We start from the raw sequence: 20,000 nt of genomic DNA, 5'->3' as shown, positions 1-20,000 counted from the left end.
GAACAGTATTACCACTACTAGTATATAACTAGTCTCTCCAACAAATGTGTTAATGTTGAAATAAGATGTTAATATTACCGTCAAAATGTTAATGTTAGTCTAAAATTGCACGGTGAGCTGTCCTAGCAAACGCCAGCTAGTTGCAAGGAGTATCAATGTGTATCAAAACGTCCCAAAAGGCCATTATGAACTTCTGTATTTGAAACTTTGTAGCATTTTGTTAATGGCACCATGAACACACATCCCTTGAACAATAATGTTACCAGCACCTATCTACCTTGCTCCACACTGCTTCGTTACTGCACTGTACAGATTGTCACCACCCTAGCTAGCTATGCTAGATGGATACCTCCCCAGATGTTCTCGCCAGAGAGGAAATAAAGACTAAACATAAAGAATCTTTGAAGGTAGTTAGCTAGTTTGAAATATTATATACAGATCTTACCCAGCGGTGAAAGAACATGACTAGTATGCAAGGGGGAGCTGGTTGCATTTAATGAAGAGGTCGTAGGGTTTCTAATGTTTTTGATTGAGACCTGTATGCTTTTGCATCAATTATTGATGTGTCCACTTCGTTGTTTATCTTAATGCTTTGGACACATCCTTCCACTGCATATTGCTCTCTTTTGCAATATGAAATTATACTTGTTTTCTTAATAGATGTCAAGGGTTGTGAATCAGAATGTCTCTTAAGAATATGGAAGTTTATGAGTACCAACGTTTTGTCACTTTTTTAAACGGTCCAGTAATGGCTTTAAAAACAGCGTAAATGCGATGTCTGCTCCTCTGCAGACGTCAAACGCGTCGCAAGGCGAGGGAATATGCGGAGGAGAGCCATAAACAGTGGGCTGATGTCTTTATGTTTGTGATTTATTAGAAAGACCTTAAAATAGGGTTTATCATCCAAAAACCTTCACCAATGATTTAAACATAGAGAAATATTGTCATTATGTATACGTTATTATGCCATGATTTTACTGGTCCGGCCCACTTGAGATCAAAGTGGGCAGTATGTGGCCCCTTAACTGAAATGAGTTTGACACCCCTGATGTAATGCAATGATATGAAAACTGTACATATGAACGTGTAAAACCATCGTTTTTATTAATTATATAGTGCGCAGTTTAACCACAATCCCTATTTGTATCGCTTGGCAACCAAGCGGTGCTAGCCTAGCCAAACGATGCCACAAAATATAGTGTTAGTAGGGCGCTGACTGAATAAAAGCATAAATATAAATATAAATTAGGCACATTACCCAAAAATATCGATATCTTCATTCATTAATTGATATGTAATTAGACCAAACATGTCTGAGAGGGAAAAGCCGGTCGGCTCACTCATCAATCCAACGAATTAGCAGCGATCAAAAATATTACTATTGGCAAGCTAACTGCTATTAAAAACAACTAACGATATGGTGTTACTTTTAATATTGTTGCTGTAAATGTATTCTAAAAAACATATCTTACCTTAGATCGATGAATACTGAATAAAATCCGAGTAGCGAGTCGCTTGACCTGTCGTCTCCACCGTTTCCTCAGAATAAACTTTTTTCAAAGTTTCGCGGCTCTAAAAAATTCGACTGCTCAACAGCGCCAAAGTTATATTGCATCCGTAGTGTTAAGACTACCATAGAGAATGAATGGGAAAAGTTAAGAAAGTTAAGCTTAGCCATCCACAACTCCCAAAAAATTCGACTGCTCAACAGCGCCAAAATATCCACCGGTGGCCAAAGTTATATTGCATCCGTAGTGTTAAGACTACCATAGAGAATGAATGGGGAAAGTTAAGAAAGTTAAGTTTAGCAATCCACAACTCCCAAAAAATTCGACTGCTCAACAGCGCCAAAATATCCACCGGTGGCCAAAGTTATTTTGCATCCGTAGTGTAAAGACTACCATAGAGAATGAATGGGAAAAGTTAAGAAAGTTAAGCTTAGCCATCCACAACTCCCAAAAAATTCGACTGCTCAACAGCGCCAACATATCCACCGGTGGCCAAAGTTATATTGCATCCGTAGTGTTAAGACTACCAAAGACAATGAATGGGAAAAGTTAAGAAAGTTAAGCTTAGCCATCCACAACTCCCAAAAAATTCGACTGCTCAACAGCGCCAAAATATCCACCGGTGGCCGAAGTTATATTACATCCGTAGTGTTAAGACTACCATAGAGAATGAATGGGAAAGTTAAGAAAGTTAAGCTTAGCCATCCACAACTCCGAAAAAAAATCGACTGCTCAACAACGCCAAAATATCCACCGGTGGCCAAAGTTATATTACATCCGTAGTGTTAAGACTACCATAGAGAATGAATGGGAAAAGTTAAGAAAGTTAAGCTTAGCCATCCACGGCTCCCCCGCTGTATATTTGTGTCAGTTTTTTATATTGAATTTGAAACCATGGCCTCCAGGTTTCCGTAGTGTAGTGGTTATCACGTTCGCCTAACACGCGAAAGGTCCCCGTTTCGAGACCGGGCGGAAACAGTTTTTGGCTTTTATAGCAACACACATTTGATACATTTGTCCATTAGCTTTGAATCGCCTACAAAGAGTGTCACTAATTGAAACACAACACTTTTGCCCCCACACTCTCATTTTCTGAAGCCGTCATTCACCCCCTCCCTGATGTAGAAACACATGCTCGCTTGCATTTAGCGTTTGTCAGTTTATCCTGTTTTTCCCGCCCGACCTCAAAAACGCCAACAGCCACAGCAGTATGCGAGAGAGATCAGCAACTTTACAGAGTAAGACAGAAATACGATGTGTCAAACCTTGAATGTACTCTAAATCCCCCCGGAGAGGCATTGCCTATTTCACGTCTGTAGTTCACTACTAAGAGTGGTTCCTTCTTTGAAACAGTGGTTCCAGTAAACGAGTAAACGTTTGCGCATGCCGCGGAGCTCTTTTTAGGACAGGTTAGCTTAATTTTATTCGTTGCATCCATATGTTATACAACAGGTTTCCGTAGTGTAGTGGTTATCACGTTCGCCTCACACGCGAAAGGTCCCCGGTTCGAAACCGGGCGGAAACATACGATCCTTTTATCGTCCATAACCCCGTTGTTATATTAATAGTAACCTATTCAATTATGATGTTTTACCGGACCTCTCGTGTCTGTGTACCAGTTTTACACAGGGTAGTACAGGACAGGATTCGGATCAGCACAATATGCTACAGCCTGCTGACGTGTTTATATTACCACTGACGCTGGAGTCATGGAACAGTTCTACTTTCCACCGTTCCCTTTGCATCGGTTACACTAAGTAGCCAGTAGGCTACACGTTGGTAAACTGACAGAAAAGCCTGTGTAATTGGATGAAAGAAAATTAATGTAAGCAACAGGCGACCTCAAAGACATTGAACTTTAATATTTAGCTGCACCTACAGAACACGAAATTCGTGCCATTTGTGGATTTGTGTGCTTCCTCCCTCTGTCCCGTAGCCAGGTCACGTGGCTCGGTACCTGACGTGTTCTCGTTGTGGGTCCAGCTCCCACCCGTACGCGAACTTTTGCGGCCGCTGTGGAGTGTTCCTGGAGGGGCCGCAGAGGCTGCAGTCCCGCTGTAGCTCAGCAGAGGGAGCCCTAGGACAGAAGCAGGTATTGACAAGGCAACACAACCTGAGGCTTTGGCCTGATACTAGCGGTCCATGTTTATACACGAAATGTTTTTGCGCTGTAGTTGGATACATTTAGTGACGATAAGATTTACAAACTTGCAAACAAACAGAATGTTATTTAGAAGTTATCCATGATTTGCAAACAAACAGAATGTGGTTTTCAAATACACCACGACTTGCAAACAAACATAATGTGGTTTATGAATGTTTCAAGATTTCAGCCATTCCATGAGCCGATTGGAACGCTAATGCACCTCTCGCTCCACCTTCTGTTTTAGTGCCAAAAAACACAAATGTTGTCGTTGATGTGTTCTGGTAGAAGTAAATGAGTTGCACTTATGAAACCGATAATACAAACAAGCAAAATGTGGTATATTTATTTCCATTCTTTGTTTACATTTGTGGAATATGTCCTTTATTTGTTTGCGAGTCGCATTTTAATTTGCAAAACACGTATTTTAATTCTTCCAAGATGGCCTCCGGGGACGCACACAGTGCCGTCTGGCAGGCGGCCCCCGCCCCTGGACCCGCCTTACTGCAGACGCATGCGCAGGCGGTGGACTGCATGGATGCTGAGACGCAGACGGTGGGTCTGTTCTACCCGTCGGCCACGCAGCTGCAGAAGAGAGGCCAGCAGGAGGCGCTAGACCAGCTCAGAGAGGAGACGATGCGCGACAGGAGGCCTCCGCTCACTGCCATCAGTCCAGGGAGGGGTAAGAGAATAAGTGTGTGTGTGTGTGTGTGGGTGTGGGTGTGGGTGTGGGTGTGGTGTGTGTGTGTGTGTGTGTGTGTGTGTGTGTGTGTGTGTGTGTGTGTTTGTGTGTGTGTGTGTGTGTGAAAGAGGGAGTGATAGAGGGCGTAAGAGAGAAAGAAAGAGAGGTGAAAGAAGAAAGATGGCTGGAGAACTCAATATTTGTATACACTAATATACACTTCCATAGTAGGTTTATATATACTAATATACACTTCCATAGTAGGTTTATATACACTAATATACACTTCTTTAGTATTGACATACATGACAGTATATACACCTAATATACACTTACATCCCACACTTAGGCCCAATTTACACACAGGTTTTTGCCGACTGTACACTGACATTTTTTTTCAGCGTCTAAACGCAAATTTAACTGTCGGTGTACAGATGTCGGCCGAATTTCAGCCGACAGCCCCGTACCATTCGCCCGACAGCCCAGCGGGAGTCCCCGACATCCCCAAAGTGCGTGTAAACGCGACCCGACACCTGTAAGGCATGTTAGCATAAAAATGGATCTGAGGAACTTCCTGCGGTGTGTAAATGCGCCCCGACATCTATGCGCAGATGTCACGCAGATGTCGACGGTGTCGGGAAAAAACGTGTGTAAATTGGGCCTTACTGAACTCGTGCTTTTCTGCATTTCAGCGTGTGTCAGTATGCAGTTCCAAGTGTGTGTGTGTGTGTGTGTGTGTGTGTGTGTGTGTGTCTGTGTCTGTGTGTGTGTGTGTGTGTGTGTGTCTGTGTGTGTGTGTGTCTGTGTGTGTGTGTGTGTGTGTGTGTGTGTCTGTGTCTGTGTGTGTGTGTGTGTGTGTGTGTGTGTGTGTGTGTGTGTGTGTGTGTGTGTGTGTGTGTGTGTGTGTGTGTGTGTGTGTGTGTGTGTGTGTGTGTGTTATTTACAGGATACTGGAGAAAGCAAATGGATCATATCTGCTCTCACTTGCGCAGCTACACACAGAACAATCTAGAGTTCCGTGGCCTGGTAGGAGAGCCTCGCATGGGTCAGGTAAACAAACAAACAAACAAGCAAACAAAACCAAAACAAGAAGCAGGTAAACAAACAAACAAAACCAACCCAGTTAAAAACACAAATCCAGTAAACACAATAAAACAAACTTATAATTACATACATACAATACACACAAACATGGAACAACAAACATTGAGAAGACTTGATAAAACAAAGAGCAAAAGACATATCAAACAAACAAACAAAGGAAAAACTGTTAATGTAAAGAGGAAATGAAGGAGCTTTGTTAACCTTTTATGTGATTTAGTTCTAGAGAACTGGTATGTAATTTCCTTGTCATGGCATGGCTCTGTACATTGTTGCCAAAGCAGTCTACAAAACATACATTTGTATGAAAAGTAATTGAATACTAAGAAATAAATAAAAGGATAAAAAAAATAGAATCTTTTTTTGTATTTCTTCTCTCTGCAGATGGTCTCTGCGATGATTGAGGAGGACAACGTTGAGGTCAGCCTCAGGATCGGCTTTGTCGCCGCCACGTCTGATAAGTCAAAGGTACATCATCTCAGCTCAGTCTGATTGGTCAAAGGTACATCATCACAGCTCACGGCTCAGTCTGATTGGTCAAAGGAACATCATCTCAGCTCAGTCTGATTGGTCAAAGGTACATCATCACAGCTCACGGCTCAGTCTGATTGGTCAAAGGTACATCATCTCAGCCCACAGTCTGATTGGTCAAAGGTACATCATCACAGCTCACAGTCTGATAGGTCAAAGGTACATCATCACATCTCACAGTCTGATTGGTCAAAGGTACATCATCACAGCTCACAGCTCAGTCTGATTGGTCAAAGGAACATCATCACAGCTCACAGTCTGATTGGTGATCAGTAATTGACCAGCTGTAATTGATCAGTATTAGGTGATTGATCTGTGGTGATGTGTGTTCCTATCCTACTCCAGGCCCCAGAGGGGGTTGAGCTGAAGAAGCCGATGGCCCTGAGTGAGATCATCAACCTGAGCAGCGTCACAGAGGGGGCTACACACAACACACACGGTGAGGAGGAGAAGGACACACACACACACACACACACACACACACACACACACACACACACACACACACACACAATACACAATACACACACAACACACACAGACACACACACACACAACACACACGGTGAGGAGGAGAAGGACACACACACACAATACACACACAATACATAATACACACACACACACATATAATACACACACACACACACAATTTTAATTTTGCATGAATTTTCACAGTGTGTATGGATTACTTTAGTATAACACAACACACATTCCATTCCATTCCATCCCCCCCACAGCAGCAGAGAATGGTCCAACCCTGTCTTCTCCTGGTCAGAAGAAAAGCCTGAGAACTCAGAAGAGGCCCACAGAAAAACAACCAGTGAGAGCCTCTCTCTTCCTCATCTCGTTACTCCTCCTCACTCCCCTGTTCATCCTCCTCTTCCTCATCTCTTTACTCCTCCTCCTCTTCTTCCACCTCCTCCTCCCTTTACTTTTTCTCCTCCTCTTCCTCCTCCACCTCCTCTCTTTATTCCTCGTCTATGTATCCATTGCCATCTCATCTCCTCCTGTTCCTTCACTCCCTCAGCAGTTTGAAGGCAGAGATCAGTTTCATTTGGGCAATGGACTTGTGAAGTGTGACATAATACATAAATAAAAAATCCAAAGGAAAACATCCAAAGGAAAAATAAAAACAAAGATTAAATGTTGTATAATTAAAATAAATAAAAGAGAGTAAAATAATTAAAGATAAGTGATATACTTAAGGTGCAGTAACGATAGAGTGCAAGACTGTAGTGTCCATTACAGTAAAGGCTTTGCATCCGATTTGTTGTAATTCATGTTTCTCTATTATGCCGACTTTCACCAATCAGCCAATCAAAGACAGCCTGTTGCTGAAGGAGGTGGGGCCTGAGGGGAGAGGGCGTGTCGAGGAGGTGCAGAGGCTTCTGGAGGAGGTAGGAGGGGGGTGCGATATGAGGGAGGGGAGGTGAAACAAAATAATTATTATCAATTAATTGGGTAATTATTTATGAACTTACCATTTCTTTATTTTACGTAATGCACTGTTTTTTCTTCAGGGAGCCGACCCGACATGCCAAGACAGCAAAGGTCAACCAGCGTTGGTCGTCGCGACAACAAACGGTCACCATGAGGTCATCCCTGTGCTGGTGCAGCGAGGAGCCGACATCAACCACCAATCAGGACTGTGAGTACTTTCCTACAGGAGAGCTCCTTTAATCACTGATAGGAATGCTGCGTCATGTGTTCATGTTACAACCCTAGAAACACGTTAGCACATTACCATCTGATCCCGTGTGTCTGTGTGAACACCTTCTTCCTTTGCCCTCTCTCTCTCCCCCCTCAGACTCAGCAACACAGCGCTGCACGTGGCTGCAGCCATGGGCAACAGAGGCCTGAAGAGCGCAGAGACTCTGCTGGGGTAAGAGAACACTCAGCCTACTCTATAACTGGCTGCCCAGGGGTAAGAGAATGTTCATCCACCCTTAGAAAAGAACACTCAGACACTTCTCTTACCCCTCTCTGGGTAAGAGAACCCTTGCATGTACCTCTGTTTTTTTTTGCCATGCTATAAGAAGATGAACGTTTCTCTCCGTCTCACCGTTTTTAGATTCTGGGCTGAATGTGTTCCGCTCGTCTGTTGTCAGGGGGCATCCTCCAACGCCCTTAAGCTTAAACTCCTCTCTCTCTCTCTCCCTCCCTCCATCTCCCATCTCTCCCTCTCTCTCTGGCTCATCTCTCCTCTCTCTCTTTCTCCCCTCTCCTTCCTCTCTGATTGACAGGTGTAACGCCAGCCTGAAGAAGAAGAACACTCGTGGGCAGACGGCGTACGATGTGGCGGTCAGCTCGGACTGTCGGGAGCTGGTTTCCCTCATTGCGGCCCGGGCCGGTCAGGGTCTCCTGGACCGCCTCACAAAACCAAGAACCCCTTCGGGTTTGGACATGTTCTGAAAGTTCTGAAATGGGTTGACCTTGAAGAACAGGAGTACAAGCACAGGGCAGTGTTTTAACCGCAGTAAGGTGACAGGTATCTCATGTTGCAAGAGAATGCCAGGGCATCAGGGCCTTTATTGAAGTCTTATTATTTTTGCTTTTTCTTTTTTCTCTAATACCTTTTAAATGGTGTATTCCTACTACCCATGAGCTGCACTGACTTCAATCAGATTAAGTGAATTATTAAATAAATCAGTTAAATTAATTATTATTATTATTATTAATAATAAGTAAGCTTTAAGATGGTGTATTCCTACTACCCATGAGCTGCTTCAGATTAAGTAAGCTTTAAGAGAGTTAGCCTTAGAAGAGTTAGCCGTAACAAAGTAAGCTTTAAGAGAGTTAGCCTTAGGAGCAATCCATCCATTACACCACTTACCACTGCTATTAACATTCCTCTCCAGTTGGCATAAGGCAATTGGTCAATGTTTTGACTAGTGTTTTGGATTAATTATTTTAAGTTTTTAAAATTTCTTTGATGATTCTCATTGCTAACAATATGCAAAGATGGATAGGTAGCTAGTGTTTGTTAGCAATCTAGTTCATTTTCAAAGCCAGCCAGGATTATTGCCATTTAAAAAAGCAACATTAAGTAGCAAAGAATGTTTCTGTGTCTTTGTTGGTGATATGAGATGACTGATGAAATAAAACAGATGGAATGTGGCTTTGTGAGTTGACTTGGGGTGTTTTTAATACGGAAATTTCATATACAGAAATTAGAGCCTTGATCATTTACAAAAAGAAAAAAAAGAAAAAAGAAAACATAACAAAAATACTTTGTAGGTTTTCTTCAATACTGACACACCAGCAATTTTTTTGATACAAAATCCAAGACATGTTCACACATCCTCACACTCATACACACACACACACACACAAAGAGTTAAGTGACTCGTTTTGACTACGTTTACTTGGAACATAGGCAAACAACACCGGGACTGCCAGGCTTTCCCTTTTATGCTACCGTCAGTCCTGCCTGCCTGGACCAGAAAAAGGTGAGACAGAATCGACGTCATAGTGTAGAAGCAAACGCTAGATGCACGCAAGCATACAGTACAACCAGGGACACATACATAAATATCCAGTCAAGAACCTCATGCGTCTACCCCCACGCTGGCTGGCCAAGCGGTTCTAGTTGGTTCCACTATGTTTGTTCAAACGTCTCCTGTCCCTGTTGCGTCTCACTCCAGAGATAGAACATGCCACCAGTGTGCTGCGAATCCCATTCTAACTGGAGGAACCAAGCACCATTCTAACTGGAGGAACCATTCTTACTGGAGGAACCAAACACCATTCTAAATGGAGGAACCATTCCAACTGGAGGAACCAAATACCATTCTAACTGGAGGAACCAAACACCATTCTAACTGGAGGAACCATTCCAACTGGAGGAACCATTCTAACTGAAGGAACCAAATACCATTCTAACTGGAGGAACCATTCTAACTAGAGGAACCGGACCCGGTTCTCTTACATGCCTCCACCTCACGGCCAGTACCACTCCAGTAAGGCAGGGGGTCAGTGGTCAGGGCTGATGGGACCAGGAGCGGGCACGGAAAGGGAAGTGTCTTTGGGTTCACACAGGGGTTCTGAGGATTGTGGTTGTGGCCCGCAGGCTTGAGGTCAGAGGTCAGGTTCTCTGTGATGAAAAGAACAGGCTTTGGGCTTCTTCAACGCCACCCCTCTGACCCTGTACAACCCTTCACTCAATCACTCACACTCACTCCCTCACACTCACACCTAAACACTCACTCAATCACTCACACTCACACCTAAACACTCACTCAATCACTCACACTCACACCTAAACAATCACTCAATCACTCTCACTCACTCACTCCCTCACTCTCACCTAAACAATAACTCATTCACTCTCACTCACTCCCTCACACTCACACCTAAACAATAACTCAAACACTCACCCTCACATTCTGTCCATGACTCACACTAATTTGTTCACACCAGCACATACTCTCTTATTCAGTCACTCTCACTCAATCACACACTCGCACTCATTCAGTTACACTCACTCAATCACATACCCACTCTCGTAACATTATCCTTCAGTCACTCACTCTCGTTCCTGCTTCCCCTGCTACACACTATCACCTCCCCTCTCACTCTGCCTGTGTGTGTGTGTGTGTGTCTGAGTGTGTGTGTGTGTGTCTGAGTGTGTGTCTGAGTGTGTGTTTGTGTGTGTGTGTGTCTCAGCGTCTGAGGCGGAGGAAGAAGGCGTGCCGGCACTCCTTGCTGTCCACAGGGTAGTACTTGTCGTAGAAGTCCAGGATGTACTCCTCCGTCTTGAAGCCAAACTTCTGGTAGAGCAGCATGGCGGGGTTACTGGCCGAGACGTGCAGCGTCACATCTTTACCCATGCAGGTCTGAGGAGAGAGAGAGAGAGAGAGAGAGAGAGAGAGAGAGAGAGAGAGAGAGAGAGAGAGAGAGAGAGAGAGAGAGAGAGAGAGAGAGAGAGAGAGAGAGAGAGAGAGAGAGAGAGAGAGAGAGAGAGAGAGAGAGAGAGAGAGAGACCGTCAGAGGAAGTGTGTGTGAGAGAAGCTGAACTACTGCTCGAGGGGTATGGCTGGGTCCCGCCCTTACCCACGCAGGTCTGAGAAACTGAGAGAGACCGTAAAGGCGCTCACATGCTAGTCCGATCGTGCTCTCCGATCTCACGAGGCACGCCCTTAAACGCCCTCCTTGAAGTGGGACCACACCTTTGAGCACCTCGGAGAGCCATCCGAGGGTGTCGGATGGCCTCTGGAGCACCGCTTGAATTTTCTCACTATCTGATCCGACTATCTGATCCGACTATCCGATCCGAGCTGTCCGACACCCCTGGCTAAAATGACGTTTCCTGTTTCGTTCCCTATGACAGCACCTCCGTTTTTAAAAAATCTCGCTGGAAACCTGGGGCTGGAGGTCCAGGAGTGCATTAGGAGTTGGAGGAAGATCAGGGACAAGTTTGTAAAAATGAAAAAAACTATGAAGGGCACCAGTGGCGATGCAGGAGGAAAACCGACATCTCCCTTCTTCCTTGCTCTATCGTGGCTCTCGCCGCATATAAAGCATAGGGAGACGTCGTCTAATTACAGCAATAATAAAAACATTTCTTGGTTTTCGAACAGCCTCTTTGTGTTTGAGTTAGCAGAGCATTCAGTGTAAATGATTAAATTGTAAAATAACCTGAATTGTAGACGTAAAAAAGCAGACTGTTTGTGTGGTATAATAATAGAAAATATTCGGCAATAACCGCGAGCTTGGTCATTGTCGTTAGTAATTCATTTCACAACAACAGCCTCTGATCATTAACTGAAAATACACGGATAAAAACAAACGATTTCTTATTTTATAGTTTGTTGTTGATGATGTAATGGCCTTGTAACATCATAATAAAGCGTTGGTAATCTCCACAGCCCCTCGTAGAATCATGCAGGTAAAGGTGAGTCGTACAATCATCAGATTAGAAAGGGCGTGTCTCTCGTGAAGTTGTACGAGGTGAATTGGATAACCATGCAAATGCCTTAAGAATGGTGTGTGTGTGTGTGTGTGTGTGTGTGTGTGTGTGTCTGTTTGAGGTGATAGATCATGACCGTGGCGATACCTGAAGTGTGTGTGTGTGTGTGTGTAAGAGAGTGTGAGACTGTGTGTGTGTGTGTGTGTGTGCGTGTGCGTGCGGTGTGTGTTTGTGTGTGTGTGTACCTGTATGAGGAGATAGATCATGAACTTGGCGATGCCTGTAGTGTGTGTGTGTGTGTGTGTGTGTGTGTGTGTGTGAGTGAGAGTGTGCGTGTGCGTGCGGTGTGTGTTTGTGTGAATACCTGTATGAGGTGATAGATCATGAACTTGGCGATGCCCGCGCGTCTCCACTCCGGGTGCACCAACAGGAAGGAGATGTAGGCCTCGTTGTACTTCACATCCGGCACCATGAACCCAAAGCCAATCACCACCTTCTTGTAGAGCGCCACCACGCTGAAGTCTGGGTACTGCAGGCACTCAGACAGGTCTACTCCTGCAAAGGCCACGATAGGGGTCAAAGGGTGAGGTTCAGAGGTCACGTCAGGCATCACATAGGAGGCTTTGTTACAATGCATCCCATTACTCACACTTGCACCCTTAGAAGTGCACCCTAAGAAGTGCAGCCTTAGTAGTGCACCCTTAGAAGTGCAGCCTTAGTAGTGCACCCTTAGTAGTGCCCACTTCTGTGATGTACATGAAGGAATCACAACATCCACAGCAAAGCAACACAAGTATTTAAGATTCTAACTTCCTATCCCCTTAAGCACCAAAAACCCTGTTATTCTCTTGTTGTAATAGGCACACACACACACACACACACACACACACACACACACACACACACACACACACACACAGTCCTTAGGCACCAAAACCCCTGTTATCTGTTGATGTAATAGCAGGATGTACAAACGGCATGTGGAATTCTACACTTAGTATTTCACAGTTCTGACTCTGTAAGTGCTAATGTCCCTGTTAGCGACTGTTGACTACAACAACGACAAAATTGGCCACCTTAAAGCTATCAACTAGGAAGTGCTCTTAACCACCATGAAGCTCAGCACCATCAACGTCACGGATTCTGTCCCCACACGCTAATTACCATAGATATCCACACTGTTCTGATTTGGATTCAATTTGATTCAAGTGTTCAGGTGTTGGTGGTAAGCAATCAGATCAATGCAGGATGTCTTTGTAAGTCACTTGGGCCAAAAGTGTCTGCTAAATATTAAATATATACAATAAGTATTATATATGTATACATATGTTATATGAATATATTATATAAATATCAAGCATAAACGTAGACGTCCTTACCAGGCCAGAACATGGCTTGACACATGGCGTTGACGGAGGGGATGTGGTTGGGGCGCACATAGCAGTAGTCTATGGAGGCTTCCGTGGCGGGGGTCCAGTCGTTGTCATGGCGATGGGGGTGTGCCCTGACCTCGGCCAGCAGACGCAGCTTCAGCGGACGAGTCTCATAGTCCCGCCTGCAGCAGAGGGGGTGGGTGAATTAGAGGTTCGAGCAATAAAGAATGTCATCTGTGTGAGTATGAGTGTAAATGTGTGAGAAATGATAAGAGCTGTGTGTGTGTGTGTGTGTGTGTGTGTGTGTACCTGATAAATGGTTGCAGCAGCAGAGGGTGGGGGACTTGAGAAATTATTTCAGCACATTATACGGTGTGTGTGTGTGTGTGTGTGTGTGTGTGTGTGTGTGTGTGTGTGTACCTGATGAAGGGCTTGAGCACGCGTGAGGTGTAGGGGCTCTTGATGCCCGTCTGGTCGATGCCCATCTCCGAGCCCATGAGTCGGTGCCAGAAGGAGACGGAATGCTGCTGGAAACCCTTCTTGCCCGACACCGCAGTCTGGTAAACAAACAAACAAACAAAACAAACAAACAATCAATAAAACAAACAAACAATTAATCTATCGATCCATCCATCAAACAAAAAGAACCAGATAGGTAAACAAAAGTGCACATATTCCATACCTGTGTGTGTATACAATGTAATTAAGGTGAACAAAACCACATCATGACCTAATAAATGAACTAAGAAGCAAAGGAACGGCAGAGCGTGTCCGACCTGGAATCGGTCGAGGATGCGTGCGTCCTGGCTGCTGGTCCGGTACTTTGTCATCATCATCATCCCCCCGACTCCTCTCCGCTCCGCGCCTCCCTCCCCTCCTCCCCCGGTCCCTCCTCCTGCGGTGGTGGCCACGCCCCCATAGACCCCGCCCACGAGGCTGAGCGCCGCGCTGACGGCCTGGTCCAGGTCCAGCAGGGGGCGCCCTCGCTCGCGCTGTGACTGCCGCACCAGCAGCTTCCTGCGGAGACGCCGCGCCTCCGCCGTCACCGCCAGCGCCTGGGGGCACGCCTCCAGTCGCCGTAGCAACGCGCGCTCCTCGTACAGCCCCAGGAAGGCCAGGCGCGGGGGGCGGGGTGCTGACGGCGTAGACGCGTCACCAACACCGGCACCGCCGCCGCCGTCGCCAACACCACCACCCGGTAAAGGTCCAGAAGAGGAGGAGGATAACGGCGTCCCGGTCTCTCCTCCTCCAGGGACGCTGGAGTCTGGTTCCCCTTTGGTCATCGGGAGGCCTTTCTTACGGTCCACTCTGCCCTGGTGGTCGTCATGGAGATGGTGATGGTGCTGGAGGTGGTGATGGTGGTCGATGCCGCTACCGTGGCGATGGTGGTAGTTGCCACGGAAGCGGGCACGGTGCTGCTGCTGTTGATGGTGGTGGTGGTGGTGATGGTGGCCGTCTTCGTCGTCGTCATCCTCCTCGCTCTCGGCCTCCTGCTTGATGAGATCGGCCGGGCGCAGCTTCTTGCGGACGGCGGCGGAGGACAGGGATAGGCTGGAGGAGGCGGAGGGGGGAGGAATGGACTCCATGCCAGGGTCGATCATGCCCTCGCCATCCAGCTCCTCATCATCTGAGCGACAGGACACAAGACCGTTACAGTTACAACACTGCTAGGCACTTGGGCACGTTCAAGACTGATACAGTTACGACACTGCTACACACTAGGGCACGTTCAAGACCGTTACAGTTACGACCAGTGGCGGTGCGCCTTCTCCTAAAATTTCGAGTCTAAATATATTATCAAATACCGGAAGTACCGGAAGTACACTCGGAGCTTCTCCTCCAGCCTGTATGCTTTCCGGAGCTGGTTAGCTGGCTGTTCAGTTAGTGATGCATTTTTTGGTTTTCCCTGCCTGTTGTTCCAAAGTCCTGGGACTGAAACACCCTGGACTGCAACGGGGGTGAGGGAACTAGCTAAAGCACTTCAGCCAGAAATGTAAGAAGCACGAATCTTGCCGCAGCCATCTTAACCTCTTTCATGTGAATGTGTGGACACCTGTTTTATTCTGTAAACTTCTGTTTCCAAACCATTCTGCTCTGAACCTCTTATGCCCAAAGTTACAGTTTGGTGATGGTTATTATTGGATAGTGTTGAGCACTGTGTGTTCTTGAATTTTTTTGAATATTCTACTCAAAACCACTTCGGCGCGTTCAAGACTGTTACAGTTACGACACTGCTACACACTTGAGGGTGCGTTCAAAATAGCAAACAAAGGCAAATGTTCGCAAATGGATTAAAACTGTTTTTCTTTTGCTTTGAGTTCACTGTGAACGTTTGCAAACATACCCCAACGATCTAAGGAGCAGTTCTAATAAACAAATAATGGACAATGGACTATATATTTGCAATGTTTACACAAAGAACAGGTTAAAATGAAAACACCAACGTCACCCAAACAGGGCAGTAGATTCACCAATGTCACTAAGAAAGTAGATAATAAATAGACTAAGCTTATCGTCATTTTGGTCACCATATGATGACATGTGACTTACTAGACTCCAGGCACCAAAACCCAAATAGAGAGTTTGTACATAAGAACACCACAACATAATGGTCATAATGGTCATAATGTGACAATTCAAAGCTAAATATGTATTTTGTGCAGACATTGCGTGGACGCTGTGCAGATGGGACGGTTAAGCCTAATTTATACTTTGGTAGACGACACTTTTGAAAAGGGCGCCGACACAAAAAAAAAAGTGTCGTCCAGGCTTGTGTGTTCAATTTAAAGCTAAATGTGTATTTTGTGCAGACATAGCGTGGACGCTGTGCAGATGGGACGGTTAAGGTGCTGCCACCCACACAGTACAGTCAAACACTATACAGCAGAGACAACAGGGATGGTGAGAGTTGGCACCATGGCCGGAGCATCTCACCGTGGAAGAGCGCCATGGGGGGCATGGCGTCGGGGATGAGGTCGGCCTCGGACAGCAGGGAGGGCGTGGCCGAGTGGGACGCAGGCGTGCCAGGGGCGGAGAAGTCCGGCGACGGCGAGGGGGAAGGGCTTGTGAGCGGTGTGCGGTCGGACGAGCTCATCGACGAGAAGTCGATCACCTCGCCCTTCTCTAGCACCATGTCGCCGCGCCGACCGCCTCTGCCGACGGCCCCCGACGACATCTTGACAGGCGTGGAGGAGGTGCTGCTGCTGCCGCCGCTGCCGTATCCCCCGGAGACGCCCATCATGCTCCCGCTGCTGCTGGCGCCGCGGTCGCTGTAGGCGCTGGCGCCGCGGTCGCTGTAGGCGCTGGCGCCGCTGGCGGCCTCCTTCTGGGCGCGGCGGATGTCTTTGGCCTCCTGCGTGCGCGAGCGCTTCTCCTTCAGCTGCATGGCGTTCTCCACGGGGTTACGACCCCCGCGCTTACGCAGACCCTCCACTGTGATGGTGGGGTCCAGAGCAGGCTTACTAGTGGCTGGAGAAGGAGAGAGAGGGGGAGAGAGAGGGAGAGAGAGGGAGAGACAGACACAGAGAGAGAGAAACGAGCGATAAAGGGAGAGAGAGAGACAGTTAGAGAGAGAGATAGCGATAAAGGGAGAAAGAGAGAAAAATAGAGACAGAGAGAGATGGAAAGGGATGAGGGAAAGAATAAGAGAGAGAAAAAGAGAGAGGGGAAAAGAGAGACAAGAATGGAGCAAGTGAGAAAGAGAGAGAGGAGAGGGAGAAAGATAGACATGGTGAGAGAAGGGGGGACATTGACAAAGTAAGAATGACAGATATACGGTGAGATACGAAAGAGAGAATGAAGCCAAGAAAGGAGAGACAGAAAGGGGGTGAGGGAGAAAGCTTTAGCATTAGTCCTCTAATGCTATGATGTTGAGTTCATGGGGTGATGGGGTCAGACTAGTCATGCAGTAATGCTAATGGAATCATTATTTACCACACTCACTCAAGGCTGTGTAAACTAATGAGCAAACAAACCGCTAGCTTGATCATCACATGCGTGTGTGTGTGTGTGCATGTGTGCGTGTGCGTGTGCGTGTGTGTGTGTGTGTGTGTGTGTGTGTGTGTGTGTGTGTTTATGTGTATTTATGTGTGTGTGTGTGTGTTTATGTGTATTTATGTGTGTGTGTGTGTTTATGTGTATGTGTGTGTGTGCGCGTGTGTGTGTGCGCGCGTGTGTGTGTTTATGTGTATGTGTGTGTGTGTGTGTGTGTGTGTGTGTGTGTGTGTGTGTGTGTGTCTGTGTGGGTACCTTTGGCTTTGAGGGCGGCCACGGAGTTCTTGTCCCCGTCGGGGCGGAGTGTGGGCGGCCGGTTCTGCACCAGCTTCCACCAGCCCGGTTCCCCAAACTCCTGCGCCCCGGAACGGAAGAACGTGGGGCTCCCCACCGACAGGCAGCCGGCCACCGTACTCCACCAGGTGGAAGTCTTCTTCCTGCGGAGGAGAGGAAAAGGATGAGAGAGAGGAAGAGGATAGGAAGGCGGAAGAGAGATGGAGCCAGAAATATGGAGGGAGAAAAGGGTGAAGCGGAGAAAAGAGAAAAGATAAGAGAACATGGAAGAAAGACAGAGCAAAAATAGACGACAAAACAGAAACAAAAGAAGAAATGAGAGGGTGGAAAGGGAAATGAGAGAAAAAAACATTCAAAGACAAAAGAAATATGATTCAAAAATAAACCAAAAAAAGGTGCAAGGAAGAGGAAGATGGGAAAAATAAAAGGCAACACAGATATCAGACACAGAACAGTAAGGAGCAATGAGAGAGAGAAGAGCACATAAACAAATGAGGCAGAGGAGCACATAAACGATTGAGAGAGAGGAGCACATAAACAATATCAAGAGCATGGTAGTGAAAGAGTGGCATTTATCGCTCTGTCCCTCACCTTGTGCCAAGCAGGAAGTTCCAGTGACGTCCGATGAAAGCACAGATATCCTCCTTCCACCTGAAGTAGCCTTGACGACCCGTGCCTTCCAGGGATAGGTTATACATGGCCAACATCACCACCTGCATACAGGTAACAAACACCAGGGATAGGTTATACATGGCCAACATCACCACCTGTACACAGGTAACAAACACCAGGGATAGTTTATACATGGCCAACATTACCACCTGCATACAGGTGAGAAACACCAGGGAGGTTATACATGGCCAACATCACCACCTGTACACAGGCAAGAAACACCAGGGATAGTTTATACATGGCCAACATCACCACCTGTACACATGTAAGAAACCCAGGGATAGGTTATACATGGCCAGGATTATCACCTCTATATCCAAACCCCATTGGCACATCATACATGGCTGAAACAATCACCTGATGACGGGTAACAAACACCTTGTTTGCTTTATATGGATTCAATGTATGGAAGGCCATGTGATCAGCCATTACAGGTCAGTGTCAGGTCCTATGTGTCTCAGTGATCAAACTCAACACTTACCAATCCTCCTCGGGCACAATGACCACAACATATCTTATTGAAAAGGGTGTCAGGAAACCAAAACATGTTTGAAGTGCTTCTAACCAAGCTAACTACCGTTGGGGCTGTGTAAAACATTCTGCCATGGCCCCTAACCCTCAATACTGCTTGGCTCTGTGTAAAACATTCTGCCCTGGCATCTAAGGACTATATCCTCCACTTGAGACTAAAACTGACACTGCGTGAGTGAGAATGACCATGCATATTTGACATTCACAACAGTGTGTGTGTCTATGTGAGAGTGTGTGATTCTGTGTGTGTGTCTGTGTCTGAGTGTGTGCGTGCGTGTGGTGCATCTCTGCACATTTGTGTGTGTGTGTGTGTGTGTGTGTGTGTGTCTGTGTCTGAGTGTGTGCGTGCGTGTGGTGCATCTCTGCACATTTGTCTGTGTGTGTGTGTGTGTGTGCGTGTGTCACCTGCTGCCAAGTGAGCCTCATCCTCTCGAAGCTCTCCTTGCCGTCCTCAGAGCAGTGGGAGCAGGAAAACTTGAAGAAGTTGTCCCCCTTCAGGTAGCTGGGCTGCTCTCCCCGCAGCTGCCCTACAAGGCCAGGATGGAGGAAACAGAGAGAGGGAGGGAGAGGGACGGAGAGAGAGAGATAGAAACAGAGGGAGGGATTGAGAGAGAGAGAGTGATAGACAGAGAGATTTAGAGAGAGAGAGAGAAAGAGAGATAGAGAGGGGGAGAGATAGAAACAGAGAGATTGAGAGAGAGAGAGGGCGAGAGAGAGAGAGAGAAACACAAAAAGACATAGAGATGGAAGAAAGGGGGATGAAAGAAAAAAGGAGAGGGGAAACAAAAGTGCTCAGAGACAGAAATGTGTTTTTTTTTAACTCAGTTTCAGTCTTTATTCAAGAATGAAAAAAACAAGACCACATGTTGAAAACAGATTCATGTTCTCCTCTGATCAACACAGCTGTATTGGATAACCAACAGGGGAATGTGAGTAATAAATAACTAACAGGGAAATATGAGGATATCGAATTTCTAACACATTGCATACAGCTCCGTCGTGCTGTGGATGCTGATCATTGGCACAGTGGAAAAGACAACATGTGCGTTATAAAAGAGAATGTGCTACAAGGCTTATCCTCTTCCTCGGTCTGGGTTCTGTTTTTGATTATTATTACTGATGTTCCCATCGTTTCTCCTCTTCTCATTTCCCCATCCTGCAATTCCTCACCTGCTCCTCCTCATCTAGCAGGCCACGGAGACGACTACACTACAGCATTGCCCGCCTCCTCTCTGCCCCTCGCCCTCACAGACGGGTATCC

At 46.3% G+C, this 20,000-nt stretch overlaps 2 protein-coding genes across 2 annotated transcripts in view; one reads left to right on the top strand and one right to left on the bottom strand.

Moving 5' to 3' along the window:
* The window catches only part of dzank1 (double zinc ribbon and ankyrin repeat domains 1), a gene marked incomplete at both ends in the record, with an annotated part of 13,530 nt that extends 5,150 nt beyond the window's left edge, over positions 1-8,380 (top strand). The window contains 10 exons of the mRNA XM_080841299.1: positions 3,445-3,600; positions 4,093-4,333; positions 5,280-5,383; positions 5,819-5,902; positions 6,311-6,404; positions 6,706-6,788; positions 7,282-7,365; positions 7,489-7,616; positions 7,776-7,850; positions 8,212-8,380. Coding sequence (XP_080697425.1) covers positions 3,445-3,600; positions 4,093-4,333; positions 5,280-5,383; positions 5,819-5,902; positions 6,311-6,404; positions 6,706-6,788; positions 7,282-7,365; positions 7,489-7,616; positions 7,776-7,850; positions 8,212-8,380 — 1,218 coding nt within the window. The remainder of the gene's footprint in view (positions 1-3,444; positions 3,601-4,092; positions 4,334-5,279; positions 5,384-5,818; positions 5,903-6,310; positions 6,405-6,705; positions 6,789-7,281; positions 7,366-7,488; positions 7,617-7,775; positions 7,851-8,211) is intronic.
* A 766-nt stretch (positions 8,381-9,146) lies between these two features.
* kat14 (lysine acetyltransferase 14) overlaps positions 9,147-20,000 on the bottom strand; it is an 11,930-nt gene continuing 1,076 nt past the window's right edge. The window contains exons 3-11 of the mRNA XM_080838087.1: positions 19,145-19,266; positions 18,128-18,249; positions 17,498-17,679; positions 16,184-16,717; positions 14,026-14,876; positions 13,670-13,806; positions 13,256-13,431; positions 12,241-12,431; positions 9,147-10,803 (exon numbers count right to left, since the gene is read on the bottom strand). Coding sequence (XP_080694213.1) covers positions 10,630-10,803; positions 12,241-12,431; positions 13,256-13,431; positions 13,670-13,806; positions 14,026-14,876; positions 16,184-16,717; positions 17,498-17,679; positions 18,128-18,249; positions 19,145-19,266 — 2,489 coding nt within the window. The 3' untranslated portion in view covers positions 9,147-10,629. The remainder of the gene's footprint in view (positions 10,804-12,240; positions 12,432-13,255; positions 13,432-13,669; positions 13,807-14,025; positions 14,877-16,183; positions 16,718-17,497; positions 17,680-18,127; positions 18,250-19,144; positions 19,267-20,000) is intronic.

Source organism: Sprattus sprattus (assembly GCF_963457725.1).
Source record: "Sprattus sprattus genome assembly, chromosome: 1".
NCBI classification, from domain to species: domain Eukaryota; kingdom Metazoa; phylum Chordata; class Actinopteri; order Clupeiformes; family Clupeidae; genus Sprattus; species Sprattus sprattus.
The sequence above is the reverse complement of the archived record's forward strand: the minus strand, read 5'-3'. Positions and strand labels throughout refer to the sequence as shown.